This window comes from Diceros bicornis, chromosome 18 (genome assembly GCF_020826845.1).
Source record: "Diceros bicornis minor isolate mBicDic1 chromosome 18, mDicBic1.mat.cur, whole genome shotgun sequence".
Lineage (NCBI taxonomy): Eukaryota > Metazoa > Chordata > Mammalia > Perissodactyla > Rhinocerotidae > Diceros > Diceros bicornis.
The window spans coordinates 18,927,326-18,949,536 of NC_080757.1; the positions used below are offsets into that span (position 1 = coordinate 18,927,326).

At 50.5% G+C, this 22,211-nt stretch overlaps 3 protein-coding genes across 5 annotated transcripts; 2 read left to right on the plus strand and 1 right to left on the minus strand.

The window, feature by feature from the left end:
• The first annotated feature begins 61 nt into the window (after positions 1-61).
• On the plus strand, positions 62-4,277 carry ALDOC (aldolase, fructose-bisphosphate C). Of its 3 annotated transcripts, XM_058560275.1 has the most exons (10): positions 62-753; positions 1,347-1,400; positions 1,852-1,973; positions 2,055-2,266; positions 2,377-2,431; positions 2,526-2,686; positions 2,808-2,891; positions 3,137-3,311; positions 3,444-3,643; positions 3,778-4,277. In XM_058560275.1, the coding sequence occupies exons 3-10, from the start codon at positions 1,862-1,864 to the stop codon at positions 3,871-3,873; spliced, it is 1,095 nt and encodes a 364-aa protein (XP_058416258.1). In that variant the 5' UTR covers positions 62-753; positions 1,347-1,400; positions 1,852-1,861; the 3' UTR covers positions 3,874-4,277. The 3 variants fall into 3 exon arrangements, with proteins under 3 accessions (XP_058416258.1, XP_058416257.1, XP_058416256.1); XM_058560274.1 differs by lacking the exon at positions 1,347-1,400; XM_058560273.1 differs by lacking the exon at positions 62-753 and having other exon boundaries at positions 761-1,400.
• Positions 4,278-5,937: 1,660 nt separating this feature from the next.
• Positions 5,938-21,397, plus strand: PIGS (phosphatidylinositol glycan anchor biosynthesis class S). The gene is made up of 12 exons (XM_058560277.1): positions 5,938-6,000; positions 6,279-6,418; positions 6,504-6,615; positions 13,556-13,645; positions 13,926-14,017; positions 15,207-15,414; positions 15,693-15,835; positions 16,560-16,674; positions 18,116-18,261; positions 18,825-18,925; positions 19,716-19,926; positions 20,277-21,397. The coding sequence occupies exons 1-12, from the start codon at positions 5,967-5,969 to the stop codon at positions 20,550-20,552; spliced, it is 1,668 nt and encodes a 555-aa protein (XP_058416260.1). The 5' UTR covers positions 5,938-5,966; the 3' UTR covers positions 20,553-21,397.
• Positions 9,545-11,826, minus strand: LOC131417187 (rhomboid domain-containing protein 3-like). Its single transcript, XM_058560279.1, has 4 exons — positions 11,307-11,826; positions 10,217-10,379; positions 9,840-10,127; positions 9,545-9,751 (listed from the first exon to the last, which is right to left on the minus strand). The coding sequence occupies exons 1-4, from the start codon at positions 11,824-11,826 to the stop codon at positions 9,574-9,576; spliced, it is 1,149 nt and encodes a 382-aa protein (XP_058416262.1). The 3' UTR covers positions 9,545-9,573.
• Positions 21,398-22,211: the final 814 nt, after the last annotated feature.

A 22,211-nucleotide genomic window follows, 5' to 3' on the forward strand; every position in this document is an offset into this window, starting at 1 on the left:
AGAGGGAGGAGGATGAGGTCAGGGGAGAGGCAGCTTGGCCCTCCTGCCTGGGCACCCTCCACACACCCCTCCCGCTGCATCCAGAGCTAAAGCCGGCTGCCCGTCCACCCTTCTCTTGCTTCCCCAAACTCCGGGCACTGGACTCCTTGTTCTCTGGCTCATGGCCTAGAGGGAAACAGACAAGGGTTCATTCTCTTACCTTCTCCATCCCCCTCTGGGGTAGGCCCCGGTGAATAAGGGGGTGCATACAAAGAAACTCAGTTCTGTACTCCTTGTCCTGGACTCCTGCACTTTGTTGGTGCCTCTGTCCCACCTACCCGACCTGTTGTGACTGTTTAGGTGACTCTTCTTCACCAGACCAGGCTTAATCCCCAACATCCAGCACAGTGCCTGGCATATGGTAGAGGCAATTGTGGCAGAAATGAGGGCAAGGCCATTTCCTGCCTCTTGGGCCCTGGTGGCAGGGCTCCACGAGGTGGGAGGGAGGCAGTCCGCAACAGCCTCCGAGATCCTGGCGGGGCAGTCACTCCACCTCGTCTGCCCGCCTCTGTGGGCGTGGCTTTGACACGAACACCAGTCTTGGGGAGGAGGCGTGGCCAGGGCGGGGAGGTGCTGGCCACGCCCCCAGGGGGAGTCACGTAGCTCTGCGGCATCCGCAGCCTCATTTACAGGAGCCTGGGCTGGAGCCACAGCTGTTCCTGATCTGATGCTGAGCTGTTGCAGTGGTTGCCGCCGCTAACTCGCTGCGCACAGGTGAGGCCCAGGGCGAGGTGGGAGCTGTTCAGCATCTCCCCTTCCTCTCCCTGACTCTTCCCCCTGCCATCTTTGCCCGGTTCCCTGTGCCCCTGGAGGTGTCTTCTTGGCGCTCTCCTTACATCCTCTCTCATTTCTGTCCACTCGAAACCCCATGGTTCAGCCTGTCCCACAACACCACGCCCAGACCTCAGCTTTTCCAATCCCAAATCTTCCTCTACCTACTGGATTTTTCCTTGGGGTCAACCTCTCCCACCCAGACCATTTTAATCTCAGTCTGTTCCCTCTCCTAGGCTGTTTCCTCTCTAGTTCTCTTGCCTTCTCTGTCCCCCTGGTCTAGGTCCTTTCCCCTGACTAGTTAGCCTGTCTAACCATCACCTCCCCACAAGTCTCCTCTCTGCTCCTCCTGCATCTCTCCCTCTCTTTCTCAGCCTCTTTACTTATTCCTTTCAACCCTGATCCTCTTCTCCCATCTGACTGCATACGCAGTCAGGTTTGGGGTATGGAAAAGAAGAGGTGATGGAAGTCTGTGGCAGTTATTTGTGCCACTCCTACTCCCTACCTGCCCCCCTCCTCCCAACCTTTTCCTCCAGAAGCCAAGGGAAGAGGGGTGATCGGTACTTTTGCCTCATCCTGAAGCCTTGGAAGTAAGTGCACTTTTCCCTAGAGGTCCTGATGAGGATGAGAAAAGGGAAGTTGGAAGGGCCAGGGCTTATGCCTACCTGAAGAAGAGGCCAAATTCAGTGAAAGAAGGATTGGCCTCTTCATTTGAGAAGTAGTTTCATAAGAAGATCTATAGCTTCATGGCTGCTCACCTCCCCACCCCACCCTGCATTTTCCCTGGGGCTGGGAAGGGTGCCCACCAGGGACAAAAGGAAATGTAGGAACTGGGGCCCAAGCCTGCTAGCTGTCAGAGAGATTGGTGCCACTTTGATGCCCAGGACTCATGCCAAAGACTGCTTGCTACCCTATCCCCAACCCCATGCTTATTGGGCGTTGGGGGGCAGGGGGATGGCCATTTGGCCCATATGGCCAGGAGAGGAAGCAGAGGAAGTAGTGGGTGGGGTCCAGGTTTTATATCTTGTCTCCATTCCATAGAGCTGTCACCATGCCCCACTCGTACCCAGCCCTTTCTGCTGAGCAGAAAAAGGAGTTGTCTGACATTGCCCTCCGGATTGTGGCCCCAGGCAAAGGCATTCTGGCTGCAGATGAGTCTGTAGGTAGGTGGGGGCCTGTGGCCAGGTGGGGTAGAGGTGGCCAGGGAGCCCTTGGGATGACCTTGCTACCCTCTTTGCCCCCAGGCAGCATGGCCAAGCGGCTGAGCCAAATCGGGGTGGAGAACACAGAGGAGAACCGCCGCTTGTACCGCCAGGTCTTGTTCAGTGCCGATGACCGTGTGAAGAAGTGCATTGGAGGTGTCATCTTCTTCCATGAGACACTCTACCAGAAAGATGATAATGGTGTTCCCTTCGTCCGTACCATCCAGGATAAGGGCATTGTCGTGGGCATCAAGGTGCAGCCACTGGCCCTGGATGGGGCTAAGCATGGAAATAGGTGTGTGTGTGAGGGGTGGCAAGGGGAATCTTGCTTGGGTTTAGCCCTCTGCCTGTGTTTCCCCTACAGGTTGACAAGGGTGTAGTGCCTCTAGCTGGGACTGATGGAGAAACCACCACTCAAGGTACAGGATGGGTAGGCTTCAGGACCACAAGGTTGTTGGGTAGTTGATGCTGGCAAAGAGGGACAGAGTGATGAGGCTGACACTGTGCCTGCAGGGCTGGATGGGCTCTCAGAACGCTGTGCCCAGTACAAGAAGGATGGCGCTGACTTTGCCAAGTGGCGCTGCGTGCTGAAAATCAGCGAACGCACACCCTCAGCACTTGCCATTCTGGAGAATGCCAACGTGCTGGCCCGCTATGCCAGCATCTGCCAGCAGGTGTGTATATGTGTACATCAGGGGGTCAGATGGGTGCCCTGGGCCTGATGGGGAGAGGGTTACAGGGCTTTCTCCCGTCCTACATACTGCCCTTCCCAAGCTACTCTGCTCTTACCTGCAGAATGGCATTGTGCCTATTGTGGAACCAGAAATCCTGCCTGATGGAGATCATGACCTCAAACGTTGCCAGTATGTCACGGAGAAGGTGAGTCCACACCTGGGCACAGATACATACTGCAGGGACAGCCTGACAGGGGAGCCTGTTACCCATAGTTCCTGGCTCAGATGTAGCCCCTTTCCCCAAGCATTCTTTTACTGGATCCCAGAACAGACCTGTGAGTCTCAGCCTGTACTGACCCTCACAGTCATGCCCATCCGCCCCTAGACAGGGAGCATAGAGCAATCAGTGGCAGGGGCCCAGAACCTTAGTAAACCTCCTCTGATCCCCAGGTTCTGGCTGCTGTGTACAAGGCCCTGAGTGACCATCACGTGTACCTGGAGGGGACCCTGCTCAAGCCCAACATGGTGACCCCTGGCCATGCCTGTCCCATTAAGTATAGCCCAGAGGAGATTGCCATGGCAACTGTGACTGCCCTGCGTCGCTCTGTGCCTCCAGCTGTCCCAGGTACCACCCTGCTTCCTAAACTGCTCCCATCTCTAAGACCCATCCTCAAGTTCTTCTTGTGGCCTTCAGGGGTCCCTTGCCCTCGAAAAATAGGGAGTGACCAATCAGTTTGTCTTCTCTTCTCCTTCCTAGGAGTGACCTTCCTGTCTGGGGGTCAGAGTGAAGAGGAGGCATCTCTCAACCTCAATGCTATCAACCGCTGCCCCCTTCCCCGGCCCTGGGCCCTCACCTTCTCTTATGGGCGTGCCCTGCAGGCCTCTGCACTCAATGCATGGCGAGGGCAACAGGACAATGCTGGGGCCGCCACTGAGGAGTTCATCAAGCGGGCCGAGGTTGGGAGCTAGAGGTGGTGGTGGGGGGGTGGTGTGTAGCTAGGCAGGGGGCAGCACCCGGAGGCTATAGCCTGGGCAGCATTTGGCACCTGTGGGCTGGATCAGCTTGCTTACCCACCTCTTCCCTTTTGCAGGTAAATGGACTTGCGGCCCAGGGCAAGTATGAAGGCAGCGGAGAAGATGGTGGAGCGGCAGCACAGTCCCTCTACATTGCCAACCATGCCTACTGAGTACCTACTCCATACCACAGCACTTGGCCCGGTCACCTGCACCCAGTTTTGCCTGTAGTTAGGACCAGGGCCAAATAGCCATGCAGAGCAGAGATACCTCCATTCAGCACTGAGTCATCTTCCTTTTTTCTCCTTCCCTCTCCTCTCCCATTGCTGCACCTGGGACCATTGGATGGGAGGATAGGGAGCCCCTCATGACTGAGGGCAGAAGAACTTGCTAGAAGTCAGAGCAGGATGCCTGGGTCTTTCCCTGTCTCTGTCAGCCCCCACAATTTCCCGATGATGGGATAGCTTCTCCTTGGGCTCTCTTTGCCTGCCCTCTCTCCTGGGATCAGAGGGTAGGACACCAGACCTGGCTCATGCGTTGGGTACATAGCACATAGCAAATAAATGGTAGCAAAACATGCTACTTTGTTTGTGTCTTTTACACATCAAATTCCCACCTCCCAGTTTCTGATCTCTGCTGACTCTGTCTCTGGGCCCTCTGATTGTGCAGGTGGAGAGGGTGGGTTTTAAGTTTTACTGGGCTTTAAGTTCATGGGGGAGGGGCACACCCAGTCACCATTCCCAGCTTAGGCTCTTGCCTGTTAATGTCCAATGCTGGAGCGTGGCAGTATGGAGGGCTGCAAGTCTTCTGGGACTGCCACATGGGAGGCATTAGGCTGCAGCTGCAGAAGGATGGAGTGAGGCAAGACTTGAGCAACTCCTGAAGGCAGCTTTTGTGCAAGGCCTAAAACTGGGATAAGAGGGTTTGGGAGTTTCTTACTTCTCAGCTGTGTTGAGCCCTGCTGGAGCTTGACACATTCCTTTAGGGGGAGCTACTGCAGGGGAGCGCCTGGGCTCCTGCCCAACAAGGAAAAACCCCAAGGCTCAGGACTGCCAGACGGGGCAGGGTATCTAGGAGGTTGCCAAGGGCTATTGCGCACTCCCGTTTGGGGTAGATGGGGGCACAGAGGGGGCCAATTTGAGGGTCTGGGCAAGGGCAGACCTGGTGAAGTCTCATGCTGAACTTGGACCACTTGGCTGGGGTATGGGGGTAGGTGGAGCACCTGGGTCTATCTGAGCAGATAAAAAGATGAGAGAACGTGCTGATGTGTTCTGTGTGAACTAGGGAGGCCATATTCTGTGTACAGTGCACAACCAATGCTCCACCCAGCTAATTATTGCAATACTGGAATGTAGGCCCAATGTGACCTGACCTTACATTAACAAAAATAGCTAACACTTATATAGCACTTTCTATATGCTCTTCCCAGGCCCTATTCTAATCACTTTACATTTATTAACTCATTTACTACAACTCTATATAAAGTAGATACTATTACTATCCCTATTTTAATAGGAGGAAACAGGCACAGAGAGGTTAATTAACTTCTCAAGATCACTCAGGTGAAGGGGTGAAGCCAGGATTTGAACCCAAGTAATCAGGATCCAGAGGCTATGCTCATGAATTTTCAAGAATTTTAAGTGAAGTATCCAGACTTCTACAAGTTGGAAATGAATTCAAATGAATTAAAAAATACTACATGAGCCAAATATGCTACAAAGTTACTACTAACTTGCCACCACCATGTTTGAAGCTTGAGGAGAGGGTGTCTGGAAGAAGAGTTCTGTGTTAGGGATAATAAACAATGATCGTGATAGGTGACATTTGAGTGTTTTCTGTGTGCCAGGCTCTTATCACGAATGACCTCATTTTAGTAAATATCTCCATTTTTCAGTTGAGAAAACAGACTTAGAATTGCCTGTGGTCGCCCAGCTAGTATTTAACGACTGCAGAGTTTGCGCTCTTAATACCCAGGGCTAGTAGTGTGTTCTACAAGAAGTTCTACTAATCAAGCGTCTTCCACAAACGGCGAAACCCGCACAACCCCTCCACTGCCCCTTGGCGCCGGGCTGTCCTTTCAAACTTCCAGCGAAGCGCCCTGCTGACCCCGCCCACGCTCGCCGGCTCTCTCCCGCCTGCGCGTCTGGAGGGCCGGTCGCGATTGGCCGCGATCGCTGCCGTGGCCCCGCCCTCTCCCGGCAGGTTTCCGATTGGGGGAGGCCTACGTGGCTCCGCCCTTCGGCAGCTGGAGCAGCCGGAAGCCAGCATGGCGGCCCCCGGGGCCGCAGCTACAGACTTAGGTGCGGTGGTATTCGGGCGGGGGCCTGCGGCTGGCGGATTGCAAGAGAGTAATGTGGGGGAGGGGACTGTGGTGTGCCGGAGGTCCCGCGGACTGGAGGTCGGGGGCCGCTTCAGACAAGCTCCCTTCAGACTGGGGCCCGGGCCCCTCGCACGGGGATCCCTACGAACGCGGTCCGAGAGCCTCTGGGTACCGATTGCCGGAGCTTCTCCGCGTCGGGGGTGGGGCAGGCACCCGAGCCCACTTCTGGCGCCTCAGTCGGTCCTTCCGTGCCCCCAGAGGTGGTCCGAGGCAAGCGCGCCGCCCTCTTCTTCGCTGCGGTGGCCATCGTGCTGGGGCTGCCGCTCTGGTGGAAGACCACGGAGACCTACCGGGCCCCGTTGCCTTACTCCCAGATCAGTGGGCTAAATGCTCTGCAGGTGAGACCCCGGTGGGGGAGGGCCAAGGGACAGCCCACTGGCAAGGTGGAGACTCAGCTGGTGGCCCTGATGCTCCTTCCCGTAGCTGCGGCTCATGGTGCCCGTCACTGTCGTATTTACCCGGGACTCAGTGCCATTGGACGACCAGGAGAAGCTGCCCTTCACCGTTGTGCATGAGAGAGAGATCCCTCTGAAATGTGAGTTCCTGGGGGGTCAGCGCCGCCTTTCCGGTCTGAGTTCAGTCCAGAGATGGATTGGGTAGGAGGAGCGTTGAGTGTCACATAAAGGTAGTTAAAAAGTTATTAAAAGGCCTCTCTGGATGAACAGTGTGTTTGTTAGAGGAAAAAGCAGCTTTAAATTGAGTGTTCACAATTAAGGAGGCAATTTTATTCATAAAACAGTTATGCTACCTGATCAGAAGCAGTTGATGCTCATTAGGGGGTAAGGGAGGAAGTGGAATGTGGTGGAAAGAACACAGGGTTTGGAATCAAGTTGGACTTACATACAGGCCTTATTCAGGTTAACATTAAACACTTTACTTACTGAGTGTTAGGCACTTTTCTTAGTACCAGGAATTTGGGGATGAATAAGAAATTGATAATGAAATTCATAGTCAGGTAGGGCAGAAAGACACTTAGATAAAGAAATCACAGTTGAAGTAAAGAGCCTTTAACTGTCTGGGAGGAAAGAAAGGCAGAGAATGTTTTGAGGGATGTAATTTTTAAAGGATGTGTGGGAATTCAGGTTAAATGGGGAGGGGAAGGAGGGACTAGCATGAGCCAGTAATAACGATAGCTAATATTAGTTGTTGTTCACTATATGCCAGAAACTAGTTGAAGCACTTTACATGTGTTGCCTCATTTAATCTTCTCTAACATTATGATCCTCATTTTAAAAATGAAAAAACAGACTTAGAGATTTTAATTTGTCCAAGATCACACAGCTAGCTAGTAAGAGGTGGAACTGGGATTTAAATCCAGGCCTAACTAATTCCAGTGTTCAAGCTTTCAAGCAACAAACTATACTGCCTCCTGTGTAAAACCATGGAGGGAGATCTACGAGCAGTTTTACCTTTCTGGAGTGTGAAGTGAAAGATTGGGAGTGACTGGAGACTTAGGCTGAGTCCAGACCATGAAGTGCCTGTGTGCCATTTACTTTCTAGCTCTTTAACCTTGGTGGCACTTTTTTTTAAAAAAAAAATCATATTTCATATGGTTCAGCCTGACACAGATACATACTTTTTGTTTCTCAAAACAAAAATGGGATCATACCTCACATGTTAGTTTGCAACTTGATTGTTGTCAATTTGTCATGGACTTCTTCGTATTTAGTGGCACAGGATTCAGTAATATGGACTTAGTGGGGAGGCAGTAGAGTAGAATGGCCAGGAGTATGGAATTTGTTGTAAGAGAGCTGGATTAAAGCCTTGGTTCTGCCACTTATTTGTGTGAATTTGGGTGAATTTGTTAAACCTCTCTAAACCTTGGTTTTCTCATCTGTTAATTAGGAATAGTAGTAGGGTTGTTGATTTATTCAACAAATATTTATTGAGTACCTATGTCAGATACTGTTGTAGTTGCTAGAGATACAGCAGTGAACAAAGAAGAGGAGAAAAGACAAAAAGTAAACATGTAAAATGTATGTTAGATGGTGATAGGAGAAAAATAGAGCAGGGCGGGGGATAGAGAGATTTTCTTGGGGGATAGGGAGGTCATTACCGCTTTAGATAGGGTAGCCAGCAAAGGCATCGTTTGAAAACAGGACTTGCAAGTAAAGACCTAAAAGAGATGAGGGAGTAAATTGTGTAGATATCTGGGAAACGAGCATTTTTGGCAGAGGGAAAAGCGGGTATAAGGTCCTGAGGTGGGAGCAGGGATGGTGCCTTTGCAGAACAGTAAGAATCCCATTGTGGCTAGAGTGAGGTGAGTGAGGGAGAGAGGAAGAGGCAATGAAACAAAACCAGAGCAGTAAAAGGGGACAAGCCTCACATATGGCTTTTATTCTGGATGACAAGGGAAGCCATTGAAGATTTTTTTTTGTTTTTTAAACATAACCACAGTTATCACACCTAACCAAGTTAGCAATAATTCCTTAATATCACCTAATTTCCAGTCTATATTCAGATTTCCACAGTTATCAGAAAGGTGTCCTTTTACAGCTGGTTTATTCTAATCAGCATCAATACATGGCATTTTGTTGAGTCACTTTTGTCTCTTCTGTTATCAGCTGCCCCTACCTCATCTCGATATAACTTCTTTTCATTGATTTGTTGGAGAAACCAGGTCATTTGTTTTGTAGAACATCTCACATTCTGGATTTGGCAGATTGCTTCCTCCTAGTTTCATTTAACTTATTCCTCTATTACCCATATTTCTTATAAACTCCTAGTTAGATTTAGAGGTTCAATTAGAATCAGATTCAATTTTTTAGGCAAGAATACTTTATAGTTGGCGTGGTGTACTTCCTATTGTGTATATCATGAAGCATGTAATGGCTGGTTGTTTCACTTTGGGTGATACAAAGATGATTTAGTAAGTTCAGGTATTGTCAGCTTGATTTCTGTATTTTATTTCCCTGTTAACCTTTCATCTGATGGTTTTAGCATTCATTGATGCTGGAATCCATTTCATTAGCAGTTGCAAAATGGCAGTTTTAAAATTCTATCATTTCTTCTGTGTATATGACCTGGAATTCTTCTATAAAGAAGAACTTTCCCAATAAATTTTAGGTTCAACTTGTCAAATTCCAGGGGGTGAAAAAACCCCTTTGGGATTGCCTTACATGTATAGATTAACTTGAGGAGAATTGACATCCTTAGAATATTTAGTGTTTCCATCCAGGAGCCTTGCATGCTTTTTCCATTATATTCAGATCTTCTTTTATGTCCTTTAGTAAAGTCTTGGGTTTTTCTTCTTATAGTTTTATACATTTATTCTGGGTATTTTTGTGTTCTTTATTGTTATTGCAATTGAGTTTTTTTTTTTTGAAAAGTAAACTGGTTTTTATTCTAAACAATACGAGGGTGGGGAACTGGAGGAGCCTCTCCTGTCCCCGGGGGTGCCCCTATGTCCCACTGTGACTCTGAGCACACAGGGCAGGGGCTGGGGCTGCCTACCCGGAGGCCAGGCCTCTAGTCACCTGAGGGCCTGCCTGTGCTAGGGGGGCCCAGGGCCCTCGGGGTGGGCAGGCCTGCCCCTCCCCTCAGTCACCAGGGCCTCAGCGCCCACCTGCCCCCCCACCAGCAGTGACACGGCGCCCTCCACGCGGCCTGTGGCTGCCAGTGCCACCACTGCCTGCTCCGTGGGGAAGCCCATGCGCTCCAGCTGCTGCAGCCTGTGGGATGGCGGGGGCAGAGAGGGAGTGTCAGGGCCACTTCCAGCCCCCACACCAGGGGACCCCACCCCTGCCCACCCTGCCTTACCGCAGAGAGGAAACAGAGGACTTGGCCAGCCATAGTGGGCTCTCAGGACCCTGTGCTGGCCCCTCAAGGAGCGAGGCTTGGATCCCCTCCTGCAGCCTCTGCTCATCCAGGGCCGCCCACAGCGGGGTCCCTGGAGGGAAGCTGGGCCCAGCCCAGGCCTGGCCCACCTCTGAGGAGCCTTCCCAGGTTGGCTGCGCAGGCCCCAGGCCTGGCGGGAGTAGGGCTGAGCCTTCACGGTGGGACCAGAGGCTAGAGGAGGCCATGTAAGGAGGTCCAGGGCTGGGAGGCCTGGAGGGGCAGAAGCAGAAGAGAGCCTGACTGCCAGCCACTGCCACAGCTTCCACCACCAGGGCTGGTGTCCTTGGCATCACCCTTACCTCACTCCAGCAGGATGGGTGACAGGCAGCTCAGCCAGGCTGCCTGTGGGGGGAAGAAGCCTGAGTGGCCAGCACCCCGCCAGGGCCCGGCACAAGACGCCCTCCTGCAGTGCCTGTAGCTGCCGCTCGGAGAGCTCCAGCCACCGGAAGGCCCCAGCTACATCTGTCTGCCCAGGGTAGGGCACTGGTCAAGGAAAACCAAAAGCAGCCAGGGGTGAGCCCACACTGCATGCCAGACCCTGTGCCAGGTGTGTGATGGGCATTCCCGCCTGTCTCCTCACTGTGGCCGTGCAAGGGATGTGTCGTGACCCTAGTCCGCAGTGGAGGCTCAGAGAGGAAAAGGGACCTGCCTGAAGCTACTCAGCCTGTAAGAGGTGGGGCCAGATATGCCTCACCCCAAAACCTGTCTCATCCCGTTTCAGCCACCCCCTGCCCTGTTCTGTTCCCAGAGCCCTGTGGCGTGCTCAGGTCTGTGACTTGAGGCCAACTCTTGGGCCCAGTGACATATCCCCTATTGCCCTCGTCCAGGGAAAGATGCTGCCCATGCTCCAGGATTCAACCAGGCCTGGGCAGCTGGCATCCCCAGTCCTAAATGCCTACAGGGGGTCAGCCTGTGCCCACTGTTCTCTCCAACTGCACTGTTTTCCTTGCCAGGCACTAAGTATCTTTGGAGCAAGAGCCTGTGTTGAACGCACCTGTACCACCAGCCAGAGGCGGCTCCCCCGTTCAGTGCCCACACAGCCCCAGGCTCACTCTCACCCCTGGCCTTTGACCTTTCTGTGCCCTCTGCCTGGCCCACTCTTTCCTTTTCCACTTCTCTTCACCTGAACTCCTCATCCTGCACATCTCAATGTAGATGCTGCCTCCACTGCGGAAGTCCAGGTTAGGTGCTTCTTTGGGCCACTTCGGCACCTCCACCCAGCCACGAGCCCCCAGTCCCCAGCGCAGAGCCCGGCTAGGGGAGGACTCGGAGATGCTCCCAGAATGTGTTTGCACAGGTTCCCGGCATTGTTGGGGCTACTTCCTTTCCAGGCACCCTGGGGGCCCAGCCACAGAACCCGCATGGGCCCTGGGCCCAGGCAAAAGATACAGGCCAGGCCAGCAAGGAGGCCGCAGAAGAGCTGCAGGAAGGGTGGCTCAGAGCTGAGCAGCGGTCTCAGGGCGAGCAGCAGCCATGGTGGCAGTGCCCCATGGGGCCGTCTAGGGTGACAACCCTGCCCCTCTAGCATGGCCAAGTGGACAGGCATGTATCCGCAGCCACCGGCTGCACTGGACACCCCGAGGCCTGCCAGCAGCATGGCCATTAGCCCGGTGCCCAGGGCGAGCAGGGCAGAGGCATGCAGGAACCACAGTGTGCCCAGGTGGCACTCCTGCTGCCAGCCCAATGTAGGCAGGAGCAGCAGGCTCAGGAGCAGGCCGGGTAGGGCCGTGTGGCCCAGGGCATGGGTCAGCAGCCGGTGCACTTGCCAAGGGTCCAGCAGCAGCTCTGGGGCTAGGCCAAGGCTGGGGCCAGCCCCCACCAGCCACAAGGTGCTCATGAGTAGCATCAGGACCGAGGAGGTGAGAGGCAGCGCTGGTGACAGTAGCCCAGGGGAGCCTCTGGCAGGCATAGCTTGGCTGAAGGTGGTCAAGGGTGGTCTTTGGGGTGTGTGTGCGGAGCGCGCCCTCCACCCCCCGAAGCCCGGGGGGGCTCCTGCCTGGGAGTCGGGACTCTAACTTCCCACCAAGGCGCGAGTGCCCGGAGCCCATTTTGTTCGCACTTGGGCGCCTGACCTCGGCCGACCGGCCGGCGCACCAACCCCTCCGCCGCTGCCCGCTGATTAGTCAGCAGTTGTTCTAGCTGCAATTGGGTTTTTAAAAAATACTTGCTGGGGCCGGCCCGGTGGCGCAAGCGGTTAAGTGCGCGCGCTCTGCTGCGGCGGCCCGGGGTTCGCTGGTTCGGATCCCGGGCGCGCACCGACGCACTGCTTGGTAAGCCATGCTGTGGCGGCGTCCCATATAAAGTGGAGGAAGATGGGCACCGATGTTAGCCCAGGGCCGTCTTCCTCAGCAAAAAAAAGAGGAGGATTGGCGAATGTTAGCTCAGGGCTGATCTCCTCACAAAAGAAAAAAACATACTTGCTTTTCGGGGCGGCGCAGTGGTGCAGGCAGTTAAGTCCGCGTGCTCCGCTGCGGCAGCCCTGGGTTCGCCAGTTCGGATCCCGGGCACGCACCGACGCACCGCTTGTCAAGCCATGCTATGGCGGTGTCCCATATAAAGTAGAGGAAGATGGGCATGGATCTTAGCCCAGGGCCAGTCTTCCTCAGCGAAAAGAGGAGGATTGGCAGATGTTAGCTCAGGGCTGACCTTCCTCACCAAAAAAAAAAACAACTTGCTTTTCTAATTGAATATTGCTGGTGTTTATCAGAAAGTTATTGATTCTTATGTATTCTCATATGTAGTCATCTTACTGAACTGTTACTAGTTCTAATAATTTTTCAGTTGATTCTCTTTGATTTTTTTGGAAAATAATTATACTACTTCAAAAGGGCCCTTTTGTCTCTTTCTTTGTTTGTTTGTTTTTTTTTTTTGTAAGGAAGATTAGCCCTGAGCTAGCATCCGATGCCACTCCTCCTCTTTTTGCTGAGGAAGATTGGGCCTGGGCTAACATCCGTGCCCATCTTCCTCTACTTTATATGGAATGCCACCACAGCATGGCTTGACAAGTGGTGCGTTGGTCCGCGCCCGGGATCCAAACCTGCGAACCCCAGGCTGCTGAAGTGGAGCACGCAAACTTAACCACTGCGCCGCCGGGCCGGCCCCTGTCTCTTTCTTTCAAATATTTGTTTTATTTCTCTTTCTTCACTTACTACATTGGTGAGGAACTTTGTAAAGAACGTGCTAAATAATAGAGGAGATAGCAGGCATCCTTGTTTTATTACTGATTTTAATGGAACTGTATTTACTGTTTTGTCATTAAGTGTGCCTCTTGTTTTTGTTAAGAGTGTTCAATGAACTTAATTATTTTGGGGCACCTATTGAAGTGATCATTATGGTTCTTCTCTTTTCATTTATTAATGTACTGAATATTGTAATAGGATTTCCCTGTGGGAGGGTACTTCACATTGAAGATAGTGTGTACGTAGGCAGAGGCAAGAGTTGGGCAGATGGAAGAGGTGGAGTGTCGTGTGTTGGATATCATCCATGCAGAAGTCATTAGAATTGGCTGTAGCTTCTTGATCTTTCTCTGCACACAATCATCTTGCTGTCGTCAGATGCTGGACAGCATCTAGGGCTGGGAAGGTGGGCAGAGATCTGACACTTGCTTTTCCCATCATGCTTCTTCCTTTTCTTCTCAGACAAAATGAAAATCAAATGCCGTTTCCAGAAGGCCTATCGGAGAGCTCTGGACCATGAAGAGGAGGCCCTGTCATTGGGCAGTGTGCAAGGTACCCAAAGGGGTGATCACACCATTTTAACTTGAAGCCCTCTTTTTCCTTCTGATCTCTAAGTGTGTGGTTTCCATACCTTGTCTTAACTCCAAAATCTCTCTGGGAAAACTGGGCATGAGATACCTTGTGTTTCAGCCTGGACCACTGAGGGCCAAGGCTGGTCACAGTGTCAGCTGGGTGTGAGTGGGTGGTGGAGGGATAGCTTAGGTACTCTGTGGGCCAAGGGGAGAGGGAATGGTGTTTTTGCTCCTGGTGCACTACCTGCTCTTGTCTCCAGAGGCAGAACCCATGTTAGCTGAGCCACAGGAGCAAGCAGAGGGCTCCCTGACTGTGTACGTGATCTCTGAACACTCTCCACTTCTCCCCCAGGTAGGGTGAGCAGAAGCTGCGGCCTTGCCTTATCCCTTTGGCTCGTCCTCTCGTAGGTCACCTCCTTCTTGCAGTATTGCTGCCCATTTCTTCCATTCGCTACAGAAAACTCTCCAATTATTTTTTAAAAAGAATGCAAATAGGGATTTATTCATTGACTCTGGGTCTTTTTAAATCCAAGACTTATAAATGGTTAAAGCTTCAATGACCATTTAAAGTGGAAAAAAATCTGTAGGATTAAAAGAAAGAAGATGGTTTGAATGGGTTGTGGTGGTAATATGGGTGCTGCATTGACCTCTTTACTTTATGGTGGGAGCTATACCACGTACCATTTTCCTTTTAAATTTATAATGAAATATTTAATTCTTATAAAAAGATGAAAGAAAATTTTGATGAGCATCCGTACCCACCCCCAGCTTGCTAACTACAGTCCAGCAGTGTAGTTGGAGCCCCGTGCATCTCCATGGTTACATCCCACTCCCTTTCAGCCCAAGATGACCATGTTTTGTATGTAACATTTCTTACTTTTCTTTCGAGTTTTATCACTTATGTTGTATCTCTATAAACAGTGTATTTAATTTTATATATTTTTGAACTGTATATAAATGGTATAATACAGCAGATGTTCTTCTGCAACTTTCATTTTGTTCAACATTTATGTTTGAGAGAATCATCCATGATAATACGTGTAGTTGAATCTAATGTGTTCATTTTTAATTTTGTCTAATGTTTCATTGTATAACATATCACAATTTATCCATTCTGTTGCTGATGGGCATTTGGATTGTCTCCACTTTTTTGCTATTAGAAATAATGCAAACATTGTCCTGAACATTCTTGTACTTGCCTCTTTGCTATGTGCCATTTACTTATATCAGACTTTCCAGTTTGTTTATTCTGCTTTTCTTGCTCAGCATGCCATCTCTTAGTTTCTAGCCTGTGAAGATTTAGATAATTGCCTGGGCCTATGTCTACTGGGGAAGCAAAGGGAACTGAAATGAATGAAAACACTCGTGTATCTACCCGTAGCTCAGAAATGCTGAGTTAATAGTTCACTGTGAATCTAAAGAGAGTTGTAGGCCTATTGGTCAGTGGCAGAATGCCAGAGTCTCAAAGATAGGGAGCCAGAGTGCTCTTCTGCTTTCTTTCCTGAGCCATGGGCATTCTGTCCCTTGCTTGCCTCTCACAGGACATGATGAGCTACATTGGGCCCAAGAGGACAGCAGTTGTGCGGGGGATAATGCACCGGGAGGCCTTTAACATCATTGGCCGCCGCATAATCCAAGTAGCCCAGGCCATGTCTTTGACTGAGGATGTGCTCGCTGCGGCCCTGGCTGACCACCTTCCAGAGGACAAGTGGAGCTCTGATAAGAGGCGGCCTCTCAAGTCCAGCTTGGGTAGGGTGATTGGGCTTTGCCATGGGAAGGGAGAAGGAAATTATGTGGAGGCATTGGGGCAGGAGGGGAATCTGCAGGTGAACTCTTTACTCCTTTCTTCTCTGGTCTTAGCTTTTTCTTAAGGCACTCAGTGTTCCTCATCCTAGTTTTATCCTCCCTTTGGTTCCATGATGACAACCAGCCCCATTCCAGAGGAGAAACAAGTTCAGCTCAGCCAGGGATACAGGCTGCTCTTGATCCACAAAAGGCTCTGGCTTCCCTGACTCCTGTTTCTATAGGCTATGAGATCACCTTCAGTTTACTCAACCCAGACCCCAAGTCCCATGACGTCCACTGGGACATCGAGGGGGCTGTCCGGCGCTATGTGCAGCCCTTCCTGAATGCCCTCAGTGCTGTGGGCAACTTCTCTGTGGACTCTCAGGTGAGACTGGGAGCAAGTTGAGGAGTCCTTTTCCTGGCTGCACCATCCTTTTCAAAGTCCATCCATATTTGGTGTTTACAAATGTAGTCTGTTCTTCCAGCTCTTAGAGCTTGCTGATTTGCTAGGAATTTCCTGTGTATGTATATGATTCTGGTGTCTATTTTCCCTCCTTGGTGTTTGACTTGGGGAGTTTTGTCAATGCTGTTTAAAACTAACTTCCTTATGGCTCCCCCCAGAACTGTATTCACCAGTTGTGCCATCCTTAAGAAATTTATTTAAAAAAAATAAAACACAAAACTTCCTGAAATATGTTAATGAAGTGACAGTAAAGATGTAAAGAATGTAGCTTTCTATATTACACAATGTCCTTTTAGGGAAAACATGGGAGAAATTTTTATCAGGTCTTGATAGTGGGAGTAATTACTTCTGAATAACTGACTTGATTTGATCTTGTGGACACTGAATTATACTCTTTGTTTCTCTCTTTGTTTAGGCTGTTAGAAAACCTGGTAAAATATGTGGTTTTCAAAGCTTGTATTTAGTGTACTGACTTTACTCTTGGCTTTGTTATATTTTTCCTACATCTGTTTTCTCTTAGCTCTAATTTTGCCTCTTATGTTTTGCCCTGTCCTAATTGTATCTTTTCAAGGTACCTCAAATCTTCTTTGGGACAAAGTGGAATATAAATCAATAAACAAAATAACGTTCTCGCTCTGCTCTACAGATCCTTTACTATGCAGTGTTGGGGGTGAACCCTCGCTTTGACCCAGCTTCCTCCAGCTACTACTTGGCTGCGCACAGCCTCCCCCACGTCATCAACCCAGTGGAGTCCCGGCTGGGTGAGCTCCTGAGGATGAGGGTCTTTCTGCCAAGCTGGGGAGGGACCCTGAAGGCTCAGCGTGGGTTTGGGGGCAGATTGTATATAGTGATGGTTCCCAGGTTGGCTTGGTCTGAGGGTGTTAAGGAAGTGCTGGGCATTTAGGCTCCCTTTTCATGATACCCTGTTGATGACATCTCCATCTCCACACCTTCATATCCAAAAGCATTTATTAAATGTGATTGCCGGGCCGGCCCCATGGCTTAGCGGTTAAGTGCACGCGCTCTGATGCTGGTGGCCTGGGTTCGGATCCCAGGCGCGCACAGACGCACCACTTCTCCAGCCATGCTGAGGCCGAGTCCTACATACAGCAACTAGAAGGGTGTGCAACTATGACGTACAACTATCTACTGGGGCTTTGGGGGGATAAATAAATAAATAAACTTTAAAAAAAAAAAAAAAAAGACCAAAAAAAAAAAAAATGTGATTGCCAGCTCTTTTTATAAACAAATGGTTAGGCTGTGTCTCCCTCCCTGCAAGCCATCCAGGAAAGGTATGGTCACTCATGTAGGAAGGACAACAGCAAAAGAACATGAAGGCAGAATTCAAATTGACAGTTCTGCTGAGTGAGGTTGAGGAATATCGAAGCTAGGATTCCGGTTTATCATTTTTGGAGTGGTACCGAGGAACAGTGAGTGTGACTAAGAACTGTAATACAGGCAAATCAAAGTGAGTATATCACTAGTTGTGGAATTTCAGGCATCAGGGCTAGGCCAGTGTGGACCAAGGGGTCTGGGAGGGGCGGCATGTGAGGCCTTGGCAAATTCCTCCTTCATTCATTGATTCAGCAGATATTGGTTGAGGGACTGCTTTCTGGCAGTGCTGAGTAGAGATAGAAGGGCATTTCAGGCAAGGGAACTATAAGCTTAGATGTAAGAGTGCAGAGACATTCAGGAAGCTCTTAAGTTTAGTGTGGCTGAATGGTGAGAAAGTGACCAAGGTAAAGCCGGCAGGCACCAGATCATAAAGGGCCATGTTAAGGAGTTTGAACACTAACCTGGTATGAATGGCTAGCCATTGAAGGATATTAGCAGGGAACTGACATAAGGTCAGATTTATACTTTGCATAAAATGAGTTATAGTAATATGGTTGCCATGAGGCAGTGGCCAAGAGACCTGTCTCAGACAGGCAAGGGGGGGGCCTCTTAAGAAGAGGGGAGGTTCCCGGACTGAGGACTGCACTTCATCTATGTGGCACATCTTGGGAGAATGTTCAGAGGTACTTTATCACAGAAACCCAGGACTGAGGATATCCTAGTGATTAGTGAGGAAATGAGGCCCAGAGTGAGTGACCAGCAAGTTAGAGGATGACCTGGAACTAAGATCTTTTTTTTTTTTTTTTGGAACTAAGATCTTGATCCAGCATGTTTCAGTATCTGACTCCCCTTCTCTTTGTACCACAGGATCCAGCGCTGCCTCTCTTTACCCTGTGCTCAACTTCCTACTCTATGTACCTGAGCTTGCCCACTCCCCCCTGTACATTCAGGACAAGGACGGGGCTCCAGTGGCCACCAACGCCTTCCACAGTCCCCGCTGGGGTGGCATTATGGTAATGGTCACATTGTGCAGACCCCAGAGCCCAAGCTTCAGGGACAGACAGATGTCCCCTGAGACTCTTCCTTCTCTTGTTCCTCTGGTGTCCTCCGTGGCCCAGCCTGTGGGAGGTGAGGGTGCTGTGAGCTCGTGTGCCTCTTCTGCCAGCCCACATGCTGCTTATTTCTGTCAATATTTTCTATGATATGACCCTTTCTCACTTGCAGTTTGCAGTTACTCAGGACTATTCTGCATATATCTTAGATCTTGGCCCTATCTGTGGGAGTCTTGCAACGTTGGAAACTTTGTCTCCCTGTTAGACTGGGAGTTTCTCATGGGTAGTAACTCTAAAATGGAATAAAAAATAACTCTATTATAGGACTTTTGAGGGGGTAATGGAGATAAATTTATATAAAGCTCCTAACAGCAGGTATTCAAAAAATAATAGTTATACCATCAAGTTTGTAATTTCTAAAGAGCACAGAATGTGTCTTCCTTTTCTCTCATGGGCTCCAGAGTGTCCAGGGCAGTGCTGTGCATGGTCCTGGTGTGACGTGGCAACCTCCTTTCCCCTTGCAGGTATACAATGTGGACCCCAACGCCTACAGTGCCTCGGAACTGCCGGTGAGAGTGGAGGTGGACATGGTGCGAGTGATGGAGGTGTTCCTGGCTCAGCTGCGGTGAGGTCCTGGGTGATCCGCTTGGGGGCATGGCCACTGAGTCTGACCACAGTCTCCTGGGTTGACTGGAATGAAATCTCACCTGGCAGGGATTCCTTGGCTGTGCCTAGAGCCCCAGGGAAACCAAGAAAGGTTTCCAAAGATTGCTTCATCTGTCTCCTAAGAAGGACTAGTTGCTGACAAAAACTGTTTTAAGAAAAATAGACTCATGAATGTCAGGTCCATGGGGTGTGATTAGGGGTACCTAAGAAAACAGCTAGTAATTCTTGGGCTAACTGCTCTATTGATAGTGGCTGCCTGAAGCCCTATGTTGAGGATTCTAAGGCTGTGTCTGGGCTCATCTGGAAAGAGGATTCTGATTGATTAGCAATGTCTGCCCTGGGTGCAGGGATTAGAGAGGCACAGAATGCGTGCCTTGTCAGAGGTGGTCCTGGATCATCCCATAACAAGGCTCAGTGGCCCCATTTGACCAAAGAGAGGGTAGACAGAGTGAGGAGATTAAACTAAGTTGGCTTATCAGAAATATTTTAACCATGGAACCTTTCTTCAAACAAGATCTTGGAAGTCCAATATAGAAACAGGTAAAAGAGAAAACACTGGTTAAAGTGGGACTTGGAGCTCAGGATTGCTTAGTGTTGCCACTCACCCCCCAAGACCCTGAGGTACTTCCCTACAATTCCTGTGGTTCTGGGTAAGATTGAAAATCTTAGTAGTTATTCTAGGAATCTTAACCATCTCTCACCTTCTAGTTATTCTCAGCCCCTTTGACCTCACTTCACTGTTCCTACAGGCTGCTCTTTGGGATTGCTCAGCCCCAGGTGCCTCCAAAATGCCTGTTTTCAGGGCCTAAGAGTGAAGGGCTAATGACCTGGGAGCTAGACCGGCTGCTCTGGGCTCGGTCAGTGGAGAACTTGGCCACAGCCACCACCACTCTCACTTCCCTGGCCCAGCTTCTGGGCAAGATCAACAACATTGTCATCAAGGACGATGTGGCATCTGAGGTAAGCAGGCGGGGGATGGATTCTGTGGCCTAGAATTGGAGTGGTCATCGAGGGCCAGAGTGTGGTGAAACCAGAGAGCCAGTTGAGGTTCGGAGTATGTGTCATGCCATCCTTGAGTGCCCCAGGCTTCCTCTAGAGGGCACTGCCAGCTCCGCAGCAAGAGTCCAGATGGGGCTGTGAGGTTTTAAGCAGGCACTAAGAAAATACACTATAGCCCTTTTATACTGGCCTCTGTATATCCTGGGTGAACTTCAGGCAACCTGTCTGGTAGACCGAAGACACTGAGGCCCAGTATCCCCCCCCTCAACCAATGCCTAGGACTTATTGGTAACCCCCTGCCCCCTTCCTAGGTGTATAGGGCTGTAGCTGCAGTCCAGAAGGCAGCAGAGGAGCTGGCCTCTGGGCACTTGGCCTCTGCCTTCGTTGCCACCCAGGAAGCTGTGACGTCCTCGGAGCGTGCCTTTTTTGACCCCTCGCTCCTCCACCTCCTCTATTTCCCTGATGACCAGAAGTTTGCTATCTACATCCCGCTCTTCCTGCCTATGGCTGTGCCTATCCTCCTATCCCTGGTCAAGATCTTCCTGGAGACCCGCAAGTCCTGGAAAAAGCCTGAGAAGACAGACTGAGCAGGGCAGCATCTCAGTAGAAAGGCTTCCTTTCTGGCCAGGGTGGGAGGTGTTAGATTTAGAGGCAAATAAACAGGGCCTGTCACGAATGATTTGTTTGTCTCCAGCCCCTGTTGCCTTTCCAGCAACTAGAGTACAACACTCCAAGATGGGTTCATCTTTCCTTCCCTTCCCATTCCTGTGGCTCAGGTCCTCCCCTACTCCATGCACACACCCCCAGTCCTCAAAAAGTGCATCATCTGGGTCTCCTTATCTGGCTTGAAGTTGAAGGCCCTTGCCTGTCTCCCTCTGGGGCAGGGGCAGCTTGTTGTGCTTCTGCTCTGTTCCTCACAGTTCTCTTGTACTGGGAGAGAGCCTTAGGGGAAAGCCCTGGGTTGGATTCCAGCCCCCTGCCCTCACGCTTCTCGAGGGAGAAGCCCTAGCACTGCTCTCGTGGAAGGGGCCAGGCACAGGTCACCTCGGGGGTCTTCTCCCTTACCCCCCTCCCTCCTGGCTGTCTATACTTGCTGGGTACAGCCTGACGGGGAGTCCAGAAGGCAGCAGCTCAGGACCTGGTGCTGTGTGTGTGCAGAAGTTCCCTTCACCCTTTCCTAGAGGCAGTGTGGTGCAATGGGGAAAGTTCTGGACTTGGGATCAAGCATGCCTGAATTCAAACCCTTGCTTCTGCACTTACCATCTGAGGAGCTTTGAATAAGCCATTTAATCTCTCTGAGCCTCAGTTTTTCATCTGTTAAAATAGCGCTAATGATACTTCCCTTACAAGGTGGTTGTGAGGATTAAATGTGATAAGCATGTGAAGTGTCGGTCATATTCTCGGGTCTCAATAAACATTGACTGAATGTGAATTGGGATGATATGAAGTATGAGCATACCTTTCATTGTTCCTTCATTTATGTGTAAGTAACAGTTTCTTAGTGTCTGTCCTTCTGGGCTCACAGGTCCACCTTGCTTCCATGTGGCTATGTGCCCTTCCTGCGTCCCTGTTCTGGAGGGCCCTGTGGTGGCTAGGCTGTTGTTTCTCAGCATGTCCTCAGTTGCCCAACAAGACAGCATCTATTTCTGCTTTTTAGCAGGGGGTCTTGGGAGAGAATAGCTTGTACCAGTGTAAGCCCTCAGATGCTAACTCATTCATCAGTTCAAAAAAAGAAAATATATTGAGCACGGGCTGCAACAGGCACAGTGCTTGGTGCTGGGGTATTAGAACAAAGACAGGATCTCTGCTTTCACTCAACTGATTTTTATTTTTTTTTGAGGAAGATCACCCCTGAGCTAACATCCATGCCAGTCCTCCTCTTTTTGCTGAGGAAGACTGGCCCTGAGCTAACATTTGTGCCCATCTTCCTCAACTTTATGTGGGACGCCCCCACAGCATGGCCTGACAAGTGGTGCATCCCTGCGCTCCTGGGATCCAAACCCCGGGCTGTCAGCAGCAGAGCGCACGCACTTAACTGCTTGGCCACAGGGCAGGCCCGCTCACCCAACTGATCTTTTAGGGGGAAGAGTCAGTGACAAATAAAATTAATTTCAGATAATGCATTAGAAAGAAAAAACAGGTTGATCAGGTAGTGACTGGGGGTTAGTACTTTAGGTTGGTTATGAGGGATGACCTTTGAGCAGAGGCATTTCAGCGGAGACCAGAAGGACAAGAAGAGGCCATCT

Bases quoted from the DNA above. Each gene is read 5' to 3' on its own strand.
- ALDOC (XM_058560273.1), top strand. From the start codon at position 1,273: ATGGAAGTCTGTGGCAGTTATTTGTGCCACTCCTACTCCCTACCTGCC. The intron at 1,974-2,054 runs GTAGGTGGGGGC...CTTTGCCCCCAG, and splicing joins GGCTGCAGATGAGTCTGTAG to GCAGCATGGCCAAGCGGCTG. The intron at 2,892-3,136 runs GTGAGTCCACAC...TCTGATCCCCAG, and splicing joins GCCAGTATGTCACGGAGAAG to GTTCTGGCTGCTGTGTACAA.
- PIGS (XM_058560277.1), top strand. From the start codon at position 5,967: ATGGCGGCCCCCGGGGCCGCAGCTACAGACTTAG. The intron at 18,262-18,824 runs GTAATGGTCACA...TTCCCCTTGCAG, and splicing joins CCCGCTGGGGTGGCATTATG to GTATACAATGTGGACCCCAA. The intron at 18,926-19,715 runs GTGAGGTCCTGG...CTGTTCCTACAG, and splicing joins GTGTTCCTGGCTCAGCTGCG to GCTGCTCTTTGGGATTGCTC.
- LOC131417187 (XM_058560279.1), bottom strand. From the start codon at position 11,826: ATGCCTGCCAGAGGCTCCCCTGGGCTACTGTCACCAGCGCTGCCTCTC. The intron at 10,380-11,306 runs GTATCTTTTGCC...CTGGGCAGACAG, and splicing joins CCTCCTTGCTGGCCTGGCCT to ATGTAGCTGGGGCCTTCCGG. The intron at 10,128-10,216 runs GTAAGGGTGATG...CTGCCCCTCCAG, and splicing joins ACCCATCCTGCTGGAGTGAG to GCCTCCCAGCCCTGGACCTC.